The 21,199-nt window shown below is 40.5% G+C and overlaps 1 protein-coding gene across 3 annotated transcripts in view; it reads left to right on the forward strand.

Moving 5' to 3' along the window:
- Nucleotides 1-8,390: 8,390 nt before the first annotated feature.
- CRISPLD1 (cysteine rich secretory protein LCCL domain containing 1) overlaps nt 8,391-21,199 on the forward strand; it is a 42,923-nt gene continuing 30,114 nt past the window's right edge. For 2 of the 3 annotated variants that reach the window (XM_063327072.1, XM_063327071.1), the window contains exons 1-2: nt 8,391-8,770; nt 9,713-10,035. In XM_063327072.1, the coding sequence (XP_063183142.1) occupies nt 9,778-10,035 (258 nt within the window). In that variant the 5' untranslated portion in view covers nt 8,391-8,770; nt 9,713-9,777. Of the gene's footprint in view, nt 8,771-9,712; nt 10,036-21,199 lie in introns of those variants that run through there. The other variant, XM_063327073.1, reaches the window with a different exon arrangement.

Here is a 21,199-nt window from a genome sequence, read left to right on the forward strand (position 1 = left end):
CCCCACAAACAAAAACAAACAAAAAATACCTAAATACTCAGGAGAAGCAATGGAGAAAGGACGGAAGCCAACAGGAAGGACTTTTTTCTGTCCCTTCCCTTTCAAGGGGGGATAAACTGAGGAATCTAAGTGTAGCAGGAGATATCATTCCTGGCCACAGCGACAGTGGTCGCAGCAGTTCAAACAGTAAATGCTTGATTCTTCCTTTCAGCCCTCAGTGAGGCAGTAGGGATTTCCATTTTGGTGCTGCTGTGGCCAGTAGGCCCTGCCATGAACACATGCAGTGGGGCAGGGCTTGTCCTTCTGTCCTGGATGGCCTCTGCTGGGCTGCAGCTCAGCCTACAAGGGGAAAAGACAGCAGAAAGTAGCCAGGCCACCTATGCTCCCTGCCCAGCCTCATCTAGGGCTGGCAGTGGAGATAGGACACTGGGCTAGGTGGACCATTGGTCTGACCCAGCAGGGTACTCCTTATGTCCTTCAGTTATTCTTACTATTCAAAGATTTCCTGTGCTTAGATTTAGATGTTCAGAAGAGAAAAAAAGCGTCTAACTGCCTAAAATTCATAGCATCTCTGTGATGCTGTTTCTGTGCCAGCCAACTTAGACAAGCAATTAGGATGCTTGGGCAGAGCGAGTTTACGCCCTGGGGTAAAAAAACAAAACAAAACAAATCAAAACAAAAAAACCCAAAAAAAACCCCAAAACCCAACAAACAAAAAAATTCTTGAGAATTTTCATTGGAAGGGTCTTGGTCCAGGGACATACTTCTCTGTAAATTCTCATTTTCAAATATTTTTCTCCCTTTTTATTTTGACTCTTTGCTGTGATTTCTATGTCGGTAAAGACGCTACTTTTAACAGGGGTACTGAAAAAATACTGATATTACCGTCTAACTTTAGAAAGGCTGAAATGGCTAAGTCAAGCCATTCCTTTTCCAGAGAGTAAACAGGGAATTAATGACTCTCACAGGGTTTAACTGGATGGGACTGCACCGTTACAATCAAACTGTTAAACTGTTAAGCCACTGCAATGTTAAATGCTCTAACTGGCAGGAAGGGATTCAAACTTGGGTTTGCTCCCTCACACATGCAGCTCAAGTGATTCATACATATAAACTTATAAATAAATCGTCAGCCACATTTAATATAAAAAGAACATAAGAAAAATACAGGCAGTTCAGTACCATGTTTTGTTCAAAACTTATGACAAAATCCACCTATTTTGGAGTAAAAGTTGGTTTGGGGCAAAATGCTCCAATCCCGTCTCTGCAGCAACACTGAGCACAAAAGCAACATTTAATTCAGTTAAATTATTTTATGGGGCAGATAGCTGGAGACAATAAAAACCACCAGCAAAGTTCTCAGTCCTATTCCAAATCAATCAGCAGCAAAGGGACTTAGAACAAAAGTGTTTCTGCGCTTAAGGCTTGAATTTGTTGGAGCTGTCAGCGTATATCTGTTCAGGCAGAAAAAAATAGCATGCTCATAAGTCCCCTATCCCCCCAAAACAAAAAAAACGAGAGAAGCGTATGGTTGTGAGCTTGAGAGAGAGCAGAAACAGGAGACTAAATTGACAAGAATATATATGGTACCATATACCTTCCCCAATTAGTTCTTTACTTGAAATACATTAAATGTAAATAACATTTTTCGGTGTGATTTCATTTTACCAGAAATGCCCTCCTCGTTGGGTTACAAAAGCGTTACTACACATCTTCCTGGCTCACAGTGTACTTGATTATTTTGTGAAATAGAAGTGACAGAGAGAGTGCCATCCTGACTCACTGTAATGTACAGGTTGGGGGAATTAATCAAGGACAATCAGGCTCAATTCCTTTTAGAGAGGGGTGGAAATGGAAACCTACTCCTTCAGATGCTGACTGATTATCTCTTGTGGTGCTGGGTAAAAGAAAAGGGAGTGTGTATCTGTCTTCCGTTACATTTTATGAACAGCCATATTGAAACAGTGAGTATACGTGCTAATATCTAAATGTCAGAGATGGTTTCTGTGAGAATCCAATTGTTCTTCATTTCAGGAGTTTTTTTTATTTGGTAAACAAAATACTTTTCGATCTTTATATGCTTAAGAGGCAAGGGGAGCAAATTAACTAGTTTTATAATAAACAACAGTTCAGAAATCAGAACAATTTCTTATATCTTTCCTTTAAAACATATCTTCAAAGCAATTTCAGTCGTGACATTTTTCTTCGTAATGATAACCTGCCTTCCATTCACCTCAGCTTCCCAATGACCGGCAGCTCTGACACTGGTTTAAATCTTTCTTGGATTTCATATTAGTTGCAGAATGTTAAACGCTGATAACTTTTGTTCATTGTTGATCTTGGACAAAATCACACTAAAAAAATAAACTGTTCTTAATCTCAATTCGAAGAAAAGTAGAAGCTCCCCTTAGAAATAATTGCTTCCAATCACTGTGAATACACAAGAATGACTTTTTCAAAGCAATACAATGATAATAAAATTACACTTCACAGAATCGCAGAATCACAGAATCTTCAGAGTTGGAAGGGACCTCTAGAGATCATCTAGTCCAACTCCCCTGCTAAAGCAGGATTGCCCAGAGCACATCACTCAGGACTGCATCCAGGAGAGTCTTGAAAATCTCCAGAGAAGGGGACTCCACAAACCTCCCTGGGCAGCCTGTTCCACTGCTCTCTCACCCTCACCGTAAAGAAGTTTTTCCGTGTATTTGAATGGAAATTCCTATGTTCCAACTTGTGCCCGTTACCCCTCCTCCTGTCACTGGGAACCACTGAAAAGAGTCTGGTACTATCCTCCTTCAACCCACCCTTTAGATACTTGTATGCCATAATAAGGTCTCCCCTCAGCCTTCTCTTCTCCAGGCTAAAGAGTCCCAGCTCTCTCAGCCTTTCCTCATAAGGGAGATGCTCCAGTCCCTCAATCATTTTAGTTGCCCTTTGCTGGACTCGCTCCAGTAGTTCCCTGTCCCTCTTGAACTGGGGAGCCCAAAACTGGACGCAGTATTCCAGTTGTGGCCTCACCAGTGCAGAGTAGAGGGGGAGGATGACCTCCTTCGACCTACTGGCCACACTCTTCCCTATGCAGCCCAGGATTCCATTGGCCTTTTTGGCAACAAGGGCATATTGTTGGCTCATGGATAATTTGCTGTCTACCAGGACCCCCAGATCCTTCTCCTCAGAGCTGCTTCCCAGCATGTCCGCCCCTAACATATACTGGTGATTAGCATTCTTCCTCCCCAGGTGGAGGACCTTGCACTTGCTTTTGTTGAACCTCATTAGGTTCTTCTCTGCCCAGCCCTCCAGCCTGTCCAGGTCACGCTGGATGGCAGCACGGCCCTCTGGAGTGTCAGCCACCTCTCCCAGCTTGGTATCATCAGCGAACTTGCTGAGGATACACTCTGTCCCATCATCCAGGTCATTAATGAATATACTGAACAAAATTGGACCGAGTATTGGCCCCTGGGGGACACCACTGGTTACAGGCCTCCAACTAGACTCTGTGCCACTGATCACAACCCTCTGAGTTCTGTCACACAGCCAGCTCTCAATCCACCTCACTGTCACCTCATCTAGCCCATACTTCCTCAGCTTCCTAATGAGGATGTTATGGGAGACAGTGTCAAAAGCCTTGCTAAAGTCAAGGTAGATGACATCTATGGCTCTCCTCTCATCCAGCCAACCAGTTATAACATCATAGAAAGCTATCAGATTGGTCAAGCATGATTTACCTTTGGTAAATCCATGTTGACCACTTCCAATAACTTCCTGTTCCTCAACGTGTTTGGAGATGACATCCAGAATGAGTTGTTCCATTACCTTCCCAGGGACGGAGGTGAGACCAACCGGTCTGTAGTTCCCTGGATCCTCCTTCTTGCCTTTTTTGAAGCTTGGAGTGATGTCAGCCTTCCTCCAGTCCTCAGGCACCTCTGCCGTTCCCCATGACCTTTCAAAGACGATGGAGAGTGATCTAGCAATAGCATCTGCCAGCTCTCTCAGCACTCACGGGTGTATCCTGTCAGGGTCCATGGACTTATGAATGTCCAGATTGGCCAAGTGGTCTCTGACCCAGTCCTCCTCAACTGAGGGAAAATCTTCTTCTCTCCAGACCTTCCCCCTTGCCTCCAGGGTATGGGATTCATGAGGGACAGCTTTAGCAGTGAAGACTGAAGAAAAGAAGGCATTCAGTAATTCTGCCTTCTCTGTATCTTCCACCACTAGGGCACCTGTCTCATTCATCAGTGGGCCTAACATTCTGTCGTCATGTAATCATTGTATTCAAAGTTTAAAATGAAACTTTTAAAACTAGTAACATACAAGTAAGATCTTTAGGCCATCTATTCATAACATAATTAAAAAAAGTTATGTTCAAATAATTGTTCTAGAAATCATAGCATGACTTTATTTCATGTATTTCATGTATCTTTACAACCCAATTTATATTTTACTATTTACTTTTACAGACTTTTGTGATTACTTTCTCAGTGACTTGTGTGAAATAGCTGGTGAGGATGGTGCAGAAAAACATTTCTGCCAATTTTGCTCTTCATCATACTCATGCATAATGCATGATGACAGGTATGGCTCCTTTTCCCAAAGGCCAGGAACTGTGGAGTGTTACAAGTATCTTTATTGAGTCCAGTTCTTTTAAATATTTTTCAAGCATCTTAGAGAGACAATGGGAACCATGATCTTTGTGAACTCTGCTGGTGAAGTAACAAAAACAATGGACATAAAATTTTCTCCATGATGCTACAATGTCTAAAGATGACCAGCTCTTCCATGAACAGCATGTTGCACAAACTGTGCTCAAGAATGTATGGTGATGCCTGTTGATAAAGGATATCCGTGTAAATGCTGCTTGGTACATGCAAAGTGTCCAGGCACTTGAACGGCTTCTGATAGATGATATGGGATTTTTGTGTATCTTCTTACCCTGGTAAATCTAGCCATAGGAAAGCTATGTCCCATTGCTTTTTTGTTGACTTCTGTCTCTGAATTACCAATATCGCCGTGCTCCTTGAGAATAAAACAGCTCACAAAGTCCTTAACAATGGATGTGGGCAAGAGATTTTCAGCTGAAGGAATCCATCTATCAAAAGATCTTGCAACACTGGAATAATTTTGTTTTGGATAAAGGTTTCCCACCACACCCAGAATAGCACAAATACCAACACCCATCATCTCTGCTTCATTTGTTGTCCTTGCCGGAAGCCTTTTGTGACAGTTTTTTAAACCTGACCATCCAAAAAATAAAAAAAGCCCTGCAGAGGTAGTTTGGGCAAAAGCTTAAAGCAAGGCTTTGAACACAGTTCCTCCATTTCAACCACCAACTTGCAGGTTAATATATTTATCTTTTCTAGCTCTATGTGTATTTAATTATAAAATGGAACAGATTAAACAAAAGACACCAAAAGCAAAAGCAAATCAGACTGCTCAGCAACATGGTGGGCATACTAGGTCTCAGTCAAGAAGCAACAGCAACTTAAATACTGTTTTTGTAGGTCTAATTTTTGGGAAAAAAAATGGCACCGAAGTCCTCTAATGGATCAGACTTTTTAATAGTACTTTTTGGCTAATGCAGTGCTGCAATCCTGTAATGTCAAGTAGCAAATCAGAAAATTTATTAACTAAAGATGTTTAAAATCAACAGAAAGATGGCCTGGATTTTTTTTTTTGATTCCTTGTGTTTTCAATTAAAAGCCCAGCTCTTATAATTTAGCAGATATTTAGTTTATATGTATTAGACTCTTTCCCTCTGTCTTTCTTCCTTGGTGGTGTCACTCTTTCTTAACCCAATTAGCCACACTTGGGGGCCCTGTGTATTATTTCTATTAGGAAAACAAATTGATGATGAAGTAAAATGTCTTTCATTCAGGACCTTGTTTATTTACAAGACTGATGGAATTCTGTCTTCTCGAACCCAGGAAGATTCAAGCAGCAGAAGACACTCTTTCCTTCAAACTTTGAATCGATTTTTAGGCAAAGTTTAGGTTAAAAATCTTCCTTTCTAGGATTTTCTCAGTGCCATATTTTCAGTGCTTGTACAGCATGTACCTGGTGGCCCCTTATAAAATTCTTTCAAGTGTTTTTTTTTGTTGTTGTTGCTGCAAATGTTACTGCTGCTACAGCTATTCAGAAAACAATTACTGAATCTGTCTGTCTGCATGTGCTCTGTCTGCCTGTGCCTTTGGGAAGGGAGGATAGTTTTAGTTTCAGGGGATGTAATGGTGCTTAACTGTTTATCATAATTGTTTTAAATTATGGATGGCAGTTATATCCTCAGTATCAGAGGTTTAAACCAATCCAGAACAACAAAAAAGGAGAAGAGGGTCTCCCCCAAGCTGATGAAGACAACAGATCCAAGCAATTTCATTTAATTATATACAAAAAAAATTAGTGGATAGGTCAAAATTATCATTTGTCAAAGTCACGATACTTTTATGTGGTCACAAATCACATAGTCATGAAAGAAACACAAAGGGCACAGTCACAGAGTTTATTCACTTTCTGACAAATTAATTGATAAACAACCAAAAAAATTCAATTTAAATGAGACCTATCTCTTTTTGTGTTAATATTTATTTTATTGAATCTAAAATATATTAAGGTCTTCAATCTGACAAAGACCAAGTATGATCAAGTGCTTTCTAAAAAGTATGATGTATACTCAAAATAAAAGATGGAAGGTGATGTTTGATGTATATTCTATTTGATGCCCAGCAGATGTCCAATGCCGATGGAAAGGGGCAGCTACTGCGCTTTTCAGTGATTGACGGGAACCCCATAAATCCTTTAGAATTTTTCAGTTTCTGTGTGCAACCATTAATGGCTTTAACAGTAAACCTTTTCTGCTGCCTCATAACGAAATAGCACTTGTGCTTGTATACAGAATAAATGGCTCGGTATGACACATATTCTTTGTTAGGTGGTGATGGAGAAGCTGTGCCTTGATGGTATAGAGTCTACGTCTTGGCCTCCAGAGGTCTAAGGAGGATATAAGTCCATCTAGCAAATGGGATGCGAGTATTATAAAAATACAGATCTGACATGTAGACTTCAGTGAGTTCTAATTTTTGGATTCCTTCCCCTTTCTTCAAACTCTTTTGGATGATGAGACTATAAGTAAGGCTCATTCTTCCATACCAAAAATGACAAATGTTAAGGCATCCTGATACATAAACCCTGAAAAAACTTGCATCTAGTCTGTGTATCCAGCTGCACAGTGGCATTTTACCTCACACAGTTTTGCTAGGAAAGAAGTTTAGTGCCTGATACTTGAGTGCAGAAGTCCACATCTCAGCATGGCAAAGAGAAAATCATAAAGATCAACCAATATGGAACATAACAATTTTTGCGTATTATGGTTTGTAAGCAACAGAGTACCCATAGCATCCTGCAAGACAGGTTAGGTTCAAGGTCTTTAGGGAAATTATAACTAAAACTGAGAGAGTACAATAAGAAGCAGTGTGTTACTTGCACGGCATTGTTTCTCTTGGGCCCATGAAATTTGGAAGCGTTTATAGAGCCGGTCTGAAGCCAGCTGGATTCTGATGAATTTTAACCTCAGCCTCCCAGTTTCTGAAAATGAAAATACAGAAAACCTTTGGAAGCTGGTACAGCAGTCCTGTGAAGACTGGAAGCTGATCAACCCTGCCGTTAGCTCAGTGTACCAAAGTATACTAAATAAATGAAACATTGTCCCAATCAGCTTGCATAAAAATTCAGGCTAGAAGATTTTGATACAAATAGAATCAGAGAATCAGAGAATAGTTTGGGTTGAAAGGGACCTTTAAAGATCATCTAGTCCATCCTCCCTGGCAATGAGCAGGATCATCTTCAACTAGATCAGATTGCTGACAAAGAAGTACCTATTTGATGCATACAACATCATATTTGTATACAACAACATATTTGATGTATACAACAAAGAAGTACATATTTGGTGCCTAGTCTTGCCGGAAACAGAAACGAGTGGTTACAAGCTTTTGAATTCTACTTCGTAGAATTCAACTCATGCGGCTGGTCTGAACCCACAATAAAATTTCTGTCCCGATACCTCCTGCCACATTCACACGTTCTGGACTTTTGTGGAGCTCATGTGCGACCCCCCATGTTTTTCCCCTTGCTGTGCCTCAGCAGGAGCAGGCAGGTTCAGCATCCTCTGGCCAGCTACCAACAGATGGAGGCGGCAGGGGACACCCCCCCCCCCACTCCCGCAGTCCCCGACCTTTGCGGGGCGACAGCTTTTGCAGGGCCGAGGCCAGCCTCTGGCAGGAGGCAGCGGTGCCAGCCCACCCTTGCTGCCCGCCGGACTCGAGGCACCGCCGGGGGAGCTGCTGCCGGCTCCGCCGCCCCCGGCCCTTCCCGGTTCGGGTGCGGGTTGCGGGGTGCGGGTGGCGGGGCCGGAGGCGGGCGCGGTGCCCGGAGCGCGGCGCGTCCCGCCCCGCGGGGTGCCGGGGAGGGGTGTCCGCCGCACGTCAGCGCCGCCCGCGATAAATGCCCGGCGGGGCGGGAGCCAGGAGGAGAAAACGCGGAGCTCCTCGGGGTGGCGGCGGCGACCCGGAGGCCGGCGGGGGAGGAGGCGGTGGCGGCGGCGGCAGCCCCTCGCCGCGGCTCCGCTGCTGGACACGTCCCCACCCGCCGCGCCGCTCCCACCCCAGCGAGCGGGGCCAGGCCGTGCCTGAGCACACCCCCCCCGGCCCCGGCGAGGAGGTGGGCGGCGGAGCGAAGCTGGCTGCGGAGGGAGGAGGCAGCCGCCGCCGCCAGAGGGGTAAGGGCGTTTGTGGGGGCCGCCCGGAGGCTCCCCGCAGCATCCGCCCCGCGACGGTGGCGGGGGGGGGGGGACGGGGACCGGTCGGGGAGCGGCTCCTCGGGGCCGGCTGCCCCACGGAAAGCGGGGCCGGGGCCGACGGCGGCGGGGAGAGCCCGGTTCTGCCCCCTTCGCCTTTTTTTGTTTCCCTCCGGCGCGGTCGGTGTGGCGGGATTCCCGGTTTTTCCACCCAGGGTGAGGGAGTGACTGTGGCTTTCCTACCTAAAGCACTCAGTCGTGTAATAGGCTGTATTGGAATACTGTGTTCTTGGAAGTGGTACTTCTTTTTCTGAGAGTTATCTGTGCTTTCCTTTGTTTCGTGAATAGAATACACACATACACACAAGTCTCTCCTCTTCCCCCCCACCCCCCCCCATTTTCTTGGCAGAGTTGAATACCTTAAGTTTTATTAGGTTTTGGGGAAACCATAAACCAAAAGCTTTAATCGAAGTCATATTTTGAAATGCATCAAGAGGAGATATTTCATATCGACTATTGTGTTTTTCAGTTTGGCAATGAATGCAAGCCTTTTAACTTTTCTTGTTCTTAAATTCCAACGCTGGAAGACCTTATCTGCAGCCTAATCTTCCTTGATGTCTGGCTTCTTTTAAGGAGCTATGAAAAGCATGCTTTCTTGCATGCAGGCAGTGAAATGTGCATACCAGTGTCCTGTATAAAACTACTTGAACAAACTGAAGTTCATAAGGTTGAAGATAAGCTGTCTTCCCAAAGCAACAGTGTATACTTATTAGAGTAGAGAAAAAGTAGCATCCTGGTTTCTCTCCCTAAAACAACAGTGGCAAACTCCGTACAAACTACAGTTTGACTTTCGTTGCTTACTAAGTTCATACAGGCCAGTGCTTCAACCTCCAAATTTCATTACTCTCTCTTATGCATTTACAGCCAACAGACCTGGAAGAAAGACTTTGTCTTGGAGCTAACCGCTGAGCATTTTGAGATCATTCATCATGAAGTATGTAGTACAGGAATGGCTCAGAGTAACTACCTTGCTATTCATAGCTCAAGCAGTTTCTGCAATGGTTCTTCCCAATGCCACGCTCTTAGAGGAACTTTTGGAAAAGTACATGGATGAAGATGGTGAGTGGTGGATCGCCAAGCAGAGAGGGAAAAGGGCTATCACAGACAGTGATATGCAAAGTATCTTGGATCTTCATAATAAATTACGGGGTCAGGTGTATCCACCAGCTTCCAATATGGAATATATGGTAAGGAAAAACTGATAGCGACATGCAGAAAGAAATGTTCTTAGAATAGTTACTGTGACTTTATAAAACAGCATACTTTTAGTCTTAACTTGCTTGTTTTCTCATATAAGCACTTGATACTTGTTTGTCTTTCTTTTGTGCAGGGGTGAACTGTGAGATAATAATGCCTGTTTGTGAATCAAGTGTCATGTTCTACTGATGTTAATGGGTTTAATCTCTCACAGCTCTCCTGAATTTAAGTGGTAATTCCTCAGTGTAAGAGGCCAGTTTCCAAAATTGCGCTACTCACAATTGTTGATTGTGGCCTATGAAGTTACCATCTAAGAAGAGTGCTGAAATTTCAAAATAACATGGATTCTCTCCCATGCTTGTAGGTTGGATGGAATTTCTGAGCAAAAAGATGCCCCTATAGCAAGAAAGCTTTCTATTTAAGTTGGCATGTGTTACTGGACTGGAGTCCTGTATGTTCCTGTGTTTAACAAATAATGTAATACATAATTTCTGTTTGTGTTTTTCCCTTAAGAAGCCTCTATGTTTGATTTGTTATTAGTAGACTTAAATCTCCCATGTTTTTGAACTTTGATTTTGTGCCATTAGTTCAAGGCTAACTCTATCTCTCCATGCTAATTAGATCAAAGCAAGTCATTAGAGCTTTTAAGAAGTCCAGAGATCTAACAAGAATGGACAAGTTTTCTTCTGTATTCTTGTTTCTGCAGAAAAGCTCAAATCTCTTTCCTGTGTCCACACTGTGTATTATTTATTTATCTGTCCAGGTACCAGAGAAATACCATTACTATAGGTTGGGTTGTTTATACCAGATACCCCGACACTTTCCATTGTAAGGTTATGACAGAGGATCATATTAACAAATTCCAAGATATAGATAGTCTCTCCCGGCTTGGAGTGATGTCTCTCTCAGCTTGGAGATGTGATGAAACTGAGCATATTGTGTGTCCTTGAGAAACTTAAATCATCAATAAAAGTAGTTTAACTTAAGTTTACCTATATGAGTGTTACTATATTAGACTAAGAGCCATCAGAGAATGAGTTACCACGTTCCACCTCCAAACAAAGGGATGATAATATCTGAAACTCTTTTAACCCTTTCAGTTAGGATTGTCTGTACATATCCTTAAACTTTGTTTTCTGTTGTGACTTCTTTAGACCTTGTTGTAATAGACGTTACATTTTTGTTCCCGAGATCTCAAGTTGATTTATTTCTGGAATACTTAAGAAAAAAGTGTCCAGCTTTTTTTTTGTTAAAATGCAAATAGGGAAGACTGTATTGTTTTTCCATGTTAAAATACCGCAAAACTTTTTGCCGAGATTCTACAAAAGGGTAGCTTCGATTTTCAGTTATGTGCCTTTTTCCATTCCTAATGCCATTCTGCATTTGCTTGTGTTATATATCTTGGAAAGAAGAATTTGGATGTACTCATTGGAGCTAGATTTTTAGCAGCTGTATTCTTCAAAGATTCCTCCTGCACTGCCCGCCCTTTGGCCTAGATTTTGTGTTAGGTCTACAACTGGAACAAATTTTGTTGTTGTTGTTGTTTTTTCTGTGCTCCCCAATGACCCCTGACACACAGAGTACACACAGCATGGAAAAGAGATTATCCAATTTTAATGTAGAGGAAATATGTCCTGTTATTCAGAACAGGAGCTTTCAAGAGAGTGGGGCTCAATTTTGGCATAATATCCAAGGGAATTGGGGATTGGCATAGAAAAAAGTTTGGGATTTGTGAATGTAAAGGGTCTGTGTAAAGGGTCTGGTCAGAGGGATGGATATATGTTTACGGACAGGGACCCATAAGAAGGGCTGAGAGTCTGGGGATTCTGCTCGAGATGTTGGGGAATAGGTGGTGTGGAGGGAAAGAGCATTTGATGAGTAGATGTGGTTATGGGAAAAACTGTGACTCTCTGGGCAGAGAAAAACTGTGAGCAAGAGTTTATGGAGGGAGATTAAGAGCACAGAAATTTGCTAAAAGGCTATTTTAAAAGACTAAGCCTGGGAGTGAGTGGGAGGGGATATTGTACCTGGAGGAAGCAGGTGGGAGTCAGTTTTGGGAGTCAAAAGAGGGTGATTTAGGAGACAGTGAGAGCCCTCTGCTGCTTGAAAAGAAGGAGGAAATGGTGGATTTTCTGCTTGTTTGCACATGTATTTTTATGATACAATTTGTGATTGTGTGATTGTCCACCTTCTTTTCTGCATGAGGTGTCATAAAGGAATCAGGGCTGTTCTATTGCATAATAAGAGCAAAATCTGAGTACAAATTGTAAATGAGGTGCGGAGTCACAGACTGAACAGCAAAGAACAGGCAATAAATTCTATATAGTTCATTAAGGAAGCATGATTTCTTTTGTGCAAAGAGATTCCCTTGGAAAAACTAATATCTGGTCATTACCATAGTGCATATATGCAAGAAATAAATTACAGAGGCAAACTCCATTCTATCATTTCATAACTTATGACAGACATTAGAGCTGTATAACTATTAGTGCTAGCTTTTTGTCCATAACTAAAACAAATGCCTGTTTTGGCACTTAATAGTCACTTTATTTTTCTAGATGCATTTTAATAATAGGATGGACAAATTCCACTTTTCCAGACAAAGAAATAAGCACTCTTAGATCTGGTTTTCCAAGGGTCTGAGACCTCTGGATCAATTTTGTGACTGACAGAAAATTCAAACACCCAAGTACTAAAACTGTACTTGGCTATTTTTTTCGTGAAATAAAGGATGGGGATAAATGAGCCTGTTTAATTATTAAAAAAAAAGTTTCATCAGATAGACACATGCCACTAAAAATAGTATTCTTGCAATGTGATACATCAAGTCTTACCAAAGGTGAGTTCCAGTTCTCCAGAATAGGGAAACAATCCCTCTAAATGTTTGCCTAGTGGTTAGCAAACTAGATAAGTACAGTTGAAATACTTCTGTCTACTTTTGTAGTCCTTTATTAGTATAGACAGGCTGGCAAAAAAATCTGCTCTGGGCACATTCATGTCACTATAAGCTGCCCCTTGTTCTAGTAAAACCTTTCCTCGTAAACAGAGCTAGCTCTGCTTGCGGAAGTGAAGTTTTATGTCTTACTGAATCCAAATAAAGGTGTTCAAGGTCCGGGTGCCTCACTGATAAAGCTCACTCTCTAGAAGTCTGTGGTGTGGTTGAGAAGTTTAAAACCTCCAAGAGTGCTTGGAGCTGAAAGAAGGGTTGTGGAGGCTGCAAGATCTCATTCCACTGTTTGTGTGTAACAGCTAAGCTAACCTAACAGGTAGCTTGGGCTGAAAATGCTTCTTCCCACTCTTGCCACTGGCATGCATCTGAGTTGATGACGAGACTGATCCAAGTACTTAAAGAATCAGACTTTAGTTTTTAAATTTAATATATTTTTTTTTCCAGTCTGAGTCATGGAACTGGCTTCCTACATGACTGAATCAGATGAGTACCAGTGGAGATAAAAGAGGGCAGGAATGCATAGCTAAGGAATGGGAGGGATGAAGAGCCACACTTTGGGTAGGAGCTATTGGTTATATGCCTTACTTGCAAAGTTCAGCCTTACCTTTGAGAGAACTGCAGTCTTAAAGCCATGTTTTAGTTTAAGTTGTGCAGAGGAGAAAAGCTTTTGAGGATGGTCTCCAGCTTATAAGATCTTGGTTTTATTTATTAAAAAAAAAGGGAAAACAAGAAGATTGAATTACAGATTTTCTGTACAGCTGTACACTCCCCCCTTATGCCTTGAAAAATAAGAAGGATACCAGGCTATCATAGTTCAGAGACCTGAAGTTACTACTCACAGTAGGTATGACTTAATGAACAGAATGTTCTTATGGTTATCTGGCTGAACTTACTGGATGAAAAGTTCATCTTCCCAAATACTGTGACTCTGGTGCTGAGCAGTAATGGATTCCTAGGGTAAGAGGATAAGAACAGAGCATGTGAACAGAGAAACTTCTGCAATGAAACCTCCCAGCTTCCAGCAAACGGCAGCTTAGGGACTTCCTAAATCTGCTGTTGTACTTTTTGGGTCTGATAGTCTTAGGTGGAGTTTTCTTTTATGAATCCGAAAGCTTTTGAGTCCATTTTGTATTCTTTGAATCCATGGCATTAAGTTGCAGAGCCCTATAAATTTAATTATGCACTGCGTGAAAAAGCACTTCTTTTGCTTTAAACCTGTTCTTTTATTTGATGCCTTGTTTTTCTTTATTATGAGAAAGAACAGTTTTCAAGTAAGTAGGACTCTTCAGCTGAAAAATGTTACCACTGAGGAAATTATTCTATCTGAAAAACTGTTCCATTTTGTTTTCCTTCTCTACCTGCTGTGGTTCTACTATTTTCCTTTTAATTCAAAGTGAACAAGCCAAACTATTGATAGTTATGGCATACTGCGAGTTGATACAGTTGTATTTTTTTTTCTTTCTTTCTTTTTTTTTTTTTTTTTTGCTTCCTGATAATTTCTTACATTCTTTTGCTTTTTAACTGTGGCTAAACTAGAGCTAGCACTTTCATAGAGCGGTTCACAATGGCTCCAAGATCTTTCCAATGTGCTAATAGGTCATTTACTACACTGCAGTGTATGTATATAGTTGGCTGCAGTCTCCACTAATGTCCTCATTATTTTGCACGTGTTGATATTGAATGTTATCTACCATTTTGTTTTCCAAACAATTAGTATTAGTGAGTCTTCTATCTCTACCTTTTATTTTCCTATCTTATTTTTAATTACTTTAAGTAGTTAATAGTGTCTTGCATTCCCTTTCTTGGGCTGTTGCGAAGAAGGTATATAGCAGAGGACCGCAGACACATCATTCAGGGAGTTAAAAAAATATTTCTTATTCTTAAATCTGGTTTCTGTCTTTTGTCACTTTCTTCTTTATCTCATGATAGCTTAATTTTATTCATTTATTTATTTTTAAATAACTTAGGAACTTTGTAGAAAGCTTAACTGCACTTAAACCTTTTCCACATGTTGTTGACACATTCAAAGCATAATATATTAGGGAGGGATTCAGATTATCCATGTATTTAGTGTGTTTTTTAACTTGTCCTATGAAATCATCCCAATGGAAGTCAGTTTTTAGTCTGCAGTTTCTCAGATTCTACTGGAAGCTTTTTAAAACATTAACACCCATGCGCTGTTTTTGGTTACTGCGGTAATGAGGCCATTTTAAGAGGCTGTGTACCACACAGTAATTCAACCGTTTCATAATCAACCAAATTCTTGAAGGATATTTTCTGGTCCTGGCAATTTGATACTGTTAATATTTTCAGTTTCATCTAATGTTTCTTAAGTCTTATATGGATCTTCCAACTTGCCTTGTGTCTCTTTCTCTGTACAGATGATTCTGGCATGAGAACCTGCATAAGCTCCTCTGTAGGGAACAGCAGTCCAACAAATTCAGGAAACTCCTCTGCCGTGGCCTTATATGACCTTATGACTACATGTTAGATCATTCTTTCCTAGACCTCTTCCTTCAATGCTGAGAGAGTTTTTGAACTGTCAACATTATGACTTCAATGGGGAAAAAAAAAATATCTTTCTTGAGGTTATGGTGAACAATTTGTTATCAAAATGTATGGCAGATGCATACTGTATGTATGTTTATCCTGCCAGGTGCTGTACAGAATTGTTTCCTAGTAAAGAAAGGAGTGAGGAACGTTTTCTTTTTGGTGTGCACAAGAATTTGATATAATTGGAAAGAGAACAGAGAGGGATGACATTTCCCTGCTGCCCTTCCAAAGCACCCACATAAAGCTTATCTGAGCGTTGTATAAAGTGTCATGCTTTCGACATTTCCCATCCTGGGCCATTGACACCAGCATGGCCTTCACACCATGGACACGCTTGGGGTATGTCTGTGTGGAAGAGATACCTGAGCTAGTACCGAAAACTGAAGCCAACCGCTGCTGGCAGGAGTCAGTGTGACCCAAGCAGTGTGATGTTGGGGCTCTGCTGCTTGGTGGCTGCTCAGGTGTCCCTGCCTATTCCCCTGCTGTCCTGGAGCTGCCTGTGCCTGCCCAGCCTCCCTGGGCAAAGTAATAGCCTTTAAGACAAAAATGGGAACCATCGTGCTTTGTCATACGCTTGTCAATATATGTAATAATCTTGGAATCTACAAGGCGATACATTCTTTCTGCAGTTAAAATCATTAGTTTGGGAGACTGACTTTAGATAGCCTTTTGCACTCTACTGCCATCAATCCCACCCGGAAATAAGCATCATACAAGGGACTGTGACCAAATCAGGAAACCAGTACGTTTGTTTGTTTTTCAGACCGGGTTGATGCGGAAAGCCTTTTTCTACCTTATAGAGTTAGAAAGGTTTTTATTGCGTTATTAATAAATTCTTACTAGATTGTAAAGTGTTAATAAAGCTTGAAATACTTGTTTTAGGTACATTAACCCAACAACTTGCTAACCTCTATATTTTTTAAAATACTTTTTCTTTGTGTGTCATGGACTGAATTTGCTGTACTGAGAAGTGTTTAGGTTCACAGCTTGATAGACAGCAGTGCATTTCAACCTGATATTTCTTGGCACCTGGCCACACGCTACATTGTGTAATTACTGTAATTGAGCATCAGTGTCCTCTAGGGCAAGGAAGTCTTTACTTATTTAATTATTTTTAGTCGTCTTTTGGCAAGATCCTGCTGACATATGCTAGGGATGTCATTGCAAAGCCCGGGCCTTGCTTCTATGAAGTTTTATTTTGCAGACTTTGTGAAGCAAATACAGTCTTCTAGAGGTGCTTTTTGAAATAATTTATTTGGTATAGCTGCATGGTTCTTAGGGACACAATTACAGATGTGTACTTGGCAGCAGGATTCAATCCATACTTTGTTCACAAGGGGGAAAAAAAAAAGAAATATATTTATATTTAATCTTACTTTGTGTTGATATAATGCCTCTGAAGGTCTTAGTTTGAAAACCTTAGTAGTGATGTGTTGAAGGTGCTGATATTATATAATTAATTTCAAAACCATGACTGACTCATGACTTTCGTGGGGCCATATATTTTGGGAGGCTTAGAGGTTTGTCCCTCTATTTCTGTAACTTCATGAAGAAGAAAATTAAGAATGACTGTAAATATTTAGAGTTTTCTTATTTTTTCCTTTGACAAATTCATGCTGTATTTAAGTACAGATCATTGGACTTTGGATAATATGAACCCACTGGGGGATAGACCTCTTGCATGGATAATAGTAAAACATTGTTCATGTCATCGTAGTGACAGAATGGGGAATGTAATACATTTTTAGCTATTTTGTAATGCTTTTAGATCCTATGATTTGCATAAGCCTGGATGTAGCAGTTTCTCTATATATGTATCTGTCGGCTCCCAACTGAGATTTTTTGAAACAGCATTAGGAAACATAAAGGAAGGCCTTCTAGTGGACGTAGACATTTTGGTGAATTTTTCTGTGCTGCGTAGAAGTGCCCTGTTAAATTGCCTAGACCTTTCTGACAAAACCTTTTCATGTCTCTGTTTATTGTGTCTTGTCCATTTTGCCTAAACTCTTCAGGGACACATGGTTAAAAACAATTCCCATTCCTTTCGAGCAGAGGACTTTGGTTTGTGGAATCCCTTAAGTGGCTGGAGAGCACTTCGGGTGCCAAGAACAGAGCAGCTCTTTTCAAAGTGAACCTGCCTGCTTTCCCTCTGGTTTTCCACTTTTCTGCTCCACTTCAAAGGTTGGTGGAAGTGCTTCAGCTCCCTTGCCTGTGCTCAAAGGCTACTGACACTGCATCAAAGAACAGTGACGTTGACTTATCCTCTTATTCTCTCTGGCAGTTTTAGCAAAGGATTGTGCAATGTGAAGTGGACAAGAAAGCAAGTGGATAAGTCCGTGTTATGACTTTTATTGATGTAATGCCAACAACAACTAAGCAACTCCAAGTAAAGAAACTGAAAGTGGAAAGTAGCAGAAAGGCTCACTGTCTCAAAGTTTAAGGGAGCCTTCCCAAAATAAAATAATTAACAACACAGGACGGACACTGTTCATCTTTTATTTTTGCTGTCAGAGAACTTCTTCATCCCCCATATCAAAAAGATTATTAAAAAATAATCAGTAGTAGCAGAATCAGAGCTTAAATACACAATGCGAATTGAACACAGAAAGAATCAATGAGATTTATAACTGTAACTCCATGTAGCCTGCCATCTTCATGATATCTGCCTGGGAAACTTCTTTAACTTAAGATTTTTTTTAATTGAGAAAAAAGTTATTTATTAACATAATTTCATTGAAGTGCTAGATATGAATTTATCCTGTTATCTGTAAATATAGTCCTCAACCTTAGATTTGACGTAAGTAGAGTGACTATCATAGTTAGAAAAACATGACTCATTAAGAAGACTAACTTCTGTCCATATAGAGAAGGACAATTTTTACTTTATTATGAAGGAGGATAACAGTTTCATAAAATGAGGCTATTAACTCATTAAAACCAGAATTTTGGCTGCCTGATGCATATCACAATATATTTGTCCTGAAATCCCTGTTGGATTTCCAGATGGTCAGGAACTTCTTTAATACATTTTCCAACTCTCTTTTTTTAGATTTTATTTGAACATATTTCTAACAGTAGTGCCAAGTCACGTATGATCAGTGGGTGCTCTCTGGCAGTAAGTTCAGTTCACTTATGTCAAATCACAGTGGTCATCTTTTAAAAGCAAGCATTCACTGTGACACATATTTGAGATATTGCGGCTAATTCGTGTTCAAAGTCCAGGAAATTCTGTAGCATCTCTAAAACTGCTGTATGAAAGCAATCAGTTACAGCTAGTTTATCGTGGTAATCACTACTAGGATATGAGGTTAGGACCCGTGCTCTGGTCAATTTGTAATTAGCAATAAATATTTATGAACACTATTTGTAATGAATGTGTGTAATTCATGCTTTGACAATGGACAAAATGCAGAAATCAAGATCAGCTTTCACGTCGCTGTTGCTTCTCTTCCATTCGTGTCAGAATATAGAAGTGAATGGGTGATTTTTAGTCATGTTCTAATAGAAAGTCTTTATACACTGCTTTTAAAAAGTAGCAAAGTAAATGTACTGTTTCAGGACACCTTGGAAAGCTGAATATTCCAGCAAGGTTTTTTTAACACGCTTAGAGTACACACAGAATTAAATGTGATTAGTCATGTCTGCTGGTTCCTATTCCTGGTTTTACTTTTTGAACACAAAAAGCTCAAACATATGAAACTGTAATAGGGAGATACTTCTAAATATTGGTGCAATTTATTCACTGTTCGGGAACAATATTTTTGGCCTCATACTGCTTTCCTGTTTCCAGGTAAAAGCCACAGTTTTCCGGCTTTTTACTCTTTTCCAAAAGAGTCGCTGAAACCTCAAGGTCTATTCAGGGATCTCTGCCCAGTTTAAAGCTCTATAAACTCTTGTCTACCACATGGTAACATGTAAGGTCCTTAGCATTTCATTTCTAGACAGGCAGTGGTCCTCCAGTGGAAAATGGATGCCTAACTTTCTTGGTAGTGGAAAGTTCAGCAATTACAGGTATCCTCTTCCCTTGTGCTTAAAGGATATATCAGTACTAGTTAGTTTGGTTGGTTTTGTATTTTCAAGGAGAGTTGTCTCGTGTTTCAGAACTCCTGAGTTTTTGCAGTCACTCTGGTGTAAGGGACCTCGGGCAAGTATGGAGGCCACATTTTTGTCAAACTCAAATTACTGAAGGTAAGGATCTGAGTTTTGTGCAAGTTAGTGACTTTTCAGATGAGCTAATTATCATTAGTTTCCATGGACTTCCTTCAGCAGCCTTGGTATGGATCAAAATGCTTCACCTAAGGGTAACTGAAAGCCAAGCTGATGAAAACCACCAACGTCTGTTCATCAAGAAGAGATCATGTCAAAACGATCTATTTTACTTTTTTTTCACTCAGTACTTAACCAGCATAATGTATCAGAGGGAAGTGGTAAGTGCCATATTTTTGACTCTGGAGAGTTTTTGAGAGTCTCCACACTGACATTTTTGCAAGTGAAAATTGACAGAAGCTCCCTATCAAACTGGCAGAAGATTGAAGGAGTTGATGCTGTTGGAGTCCATCCCTTTTTGGTTAAGCACATAGATTATGACTCGTGTGAGCAAAGAATACACTTGAAAACTGCAAAATACATTAACATGGACACATGGGGTTGTTTTAGAGAACACAATCAAAAGTAGAAGAACTTGACAAGTGGAAGTAACGGCCTGGAATCAACATGATGAAATTAAACTGCAAGGTGTGGAGTAAGGAAGACATCAAACAGGTCGAATACAGGGAATGAAGTGTAGAGCTACCACTGCAATAAGAAGATGCAGGAGCTGCACTGAGTTAAAAAATAATGAGGCAGCAATCTTTGAAAGTAGACTTGGCTGTTTGAATCTGGTGAGACCTTGTCTGAAATGCAATGTCCACGTTTGGTCATTTTTTAAGAATGGTCTAGTCATTCTAGAGAGAATGAATAAGATTAATGGGATTGATTATAAACACAGAGTATGTGATTTATGAGAAAGATTGAAGGAATGAAGCAGCTGAATTTGTTTAACCTGGGAAATAAATAAAAGTTGTTACAGGAAAGAGTGATTTCTTTTTTCTTGGCAATGAAACATCAGCTAGCATTGCAGGGCAGGAGCTTTAGGTTGCATACTAAGGAAATCCTCTTTACTTTTACAGTCATAAAACTGTAGAAGAAGATTACAGTAAATATTATTCTGAAACTACTGTTATTAGTTTTAATTAAAAATACATGGATAATACACATATATTTGATTCTGGCTCAGTGGAAGAGGCTAGACAGGCTACAGTTAAGATCAGTGTCTTAAAATAATTTTCAGCTGTTATTAGTGTTGGTACCATGCAGCAGTTTTCTGAGTCTTAACTGTATTTCTGTCTTATTTGTTCGTGGCATTTCTCATTCTATGTTTCATCTTTCCTTTTTTTTCCTTCTCAGTGTCATTAGTCTTAAAGAATACAGTGGATTCTATTAAAAAGTAAATAAATACCCATAGTGTACTGTGGTATTTACTTTACCACTCTCTCCCTATATTTAGAATGTATACAGCAATGAGGTATTTATACTATGCCATGGTAAATGTTTACTTTCAATGGTGCCCACTGTACTTACTTTTCCATCTTTACTGAGCTTAAATTTTTGCT

Source organism: Chroicocephalus ridibundus, chromosome 2 (assembly GCF_963924245.1).
Source record: "Chroicocephalus ridibundus chromosome 2, bChrRid1.1, whole genome shotgun sequence".
Classification (NCBI taxonomy): Eukaryota; Metazoa; Chordata; class Aves; order Charadriiformes; family Laridae; genus Chroicocephalus; species Chroicocephalus ridibundus.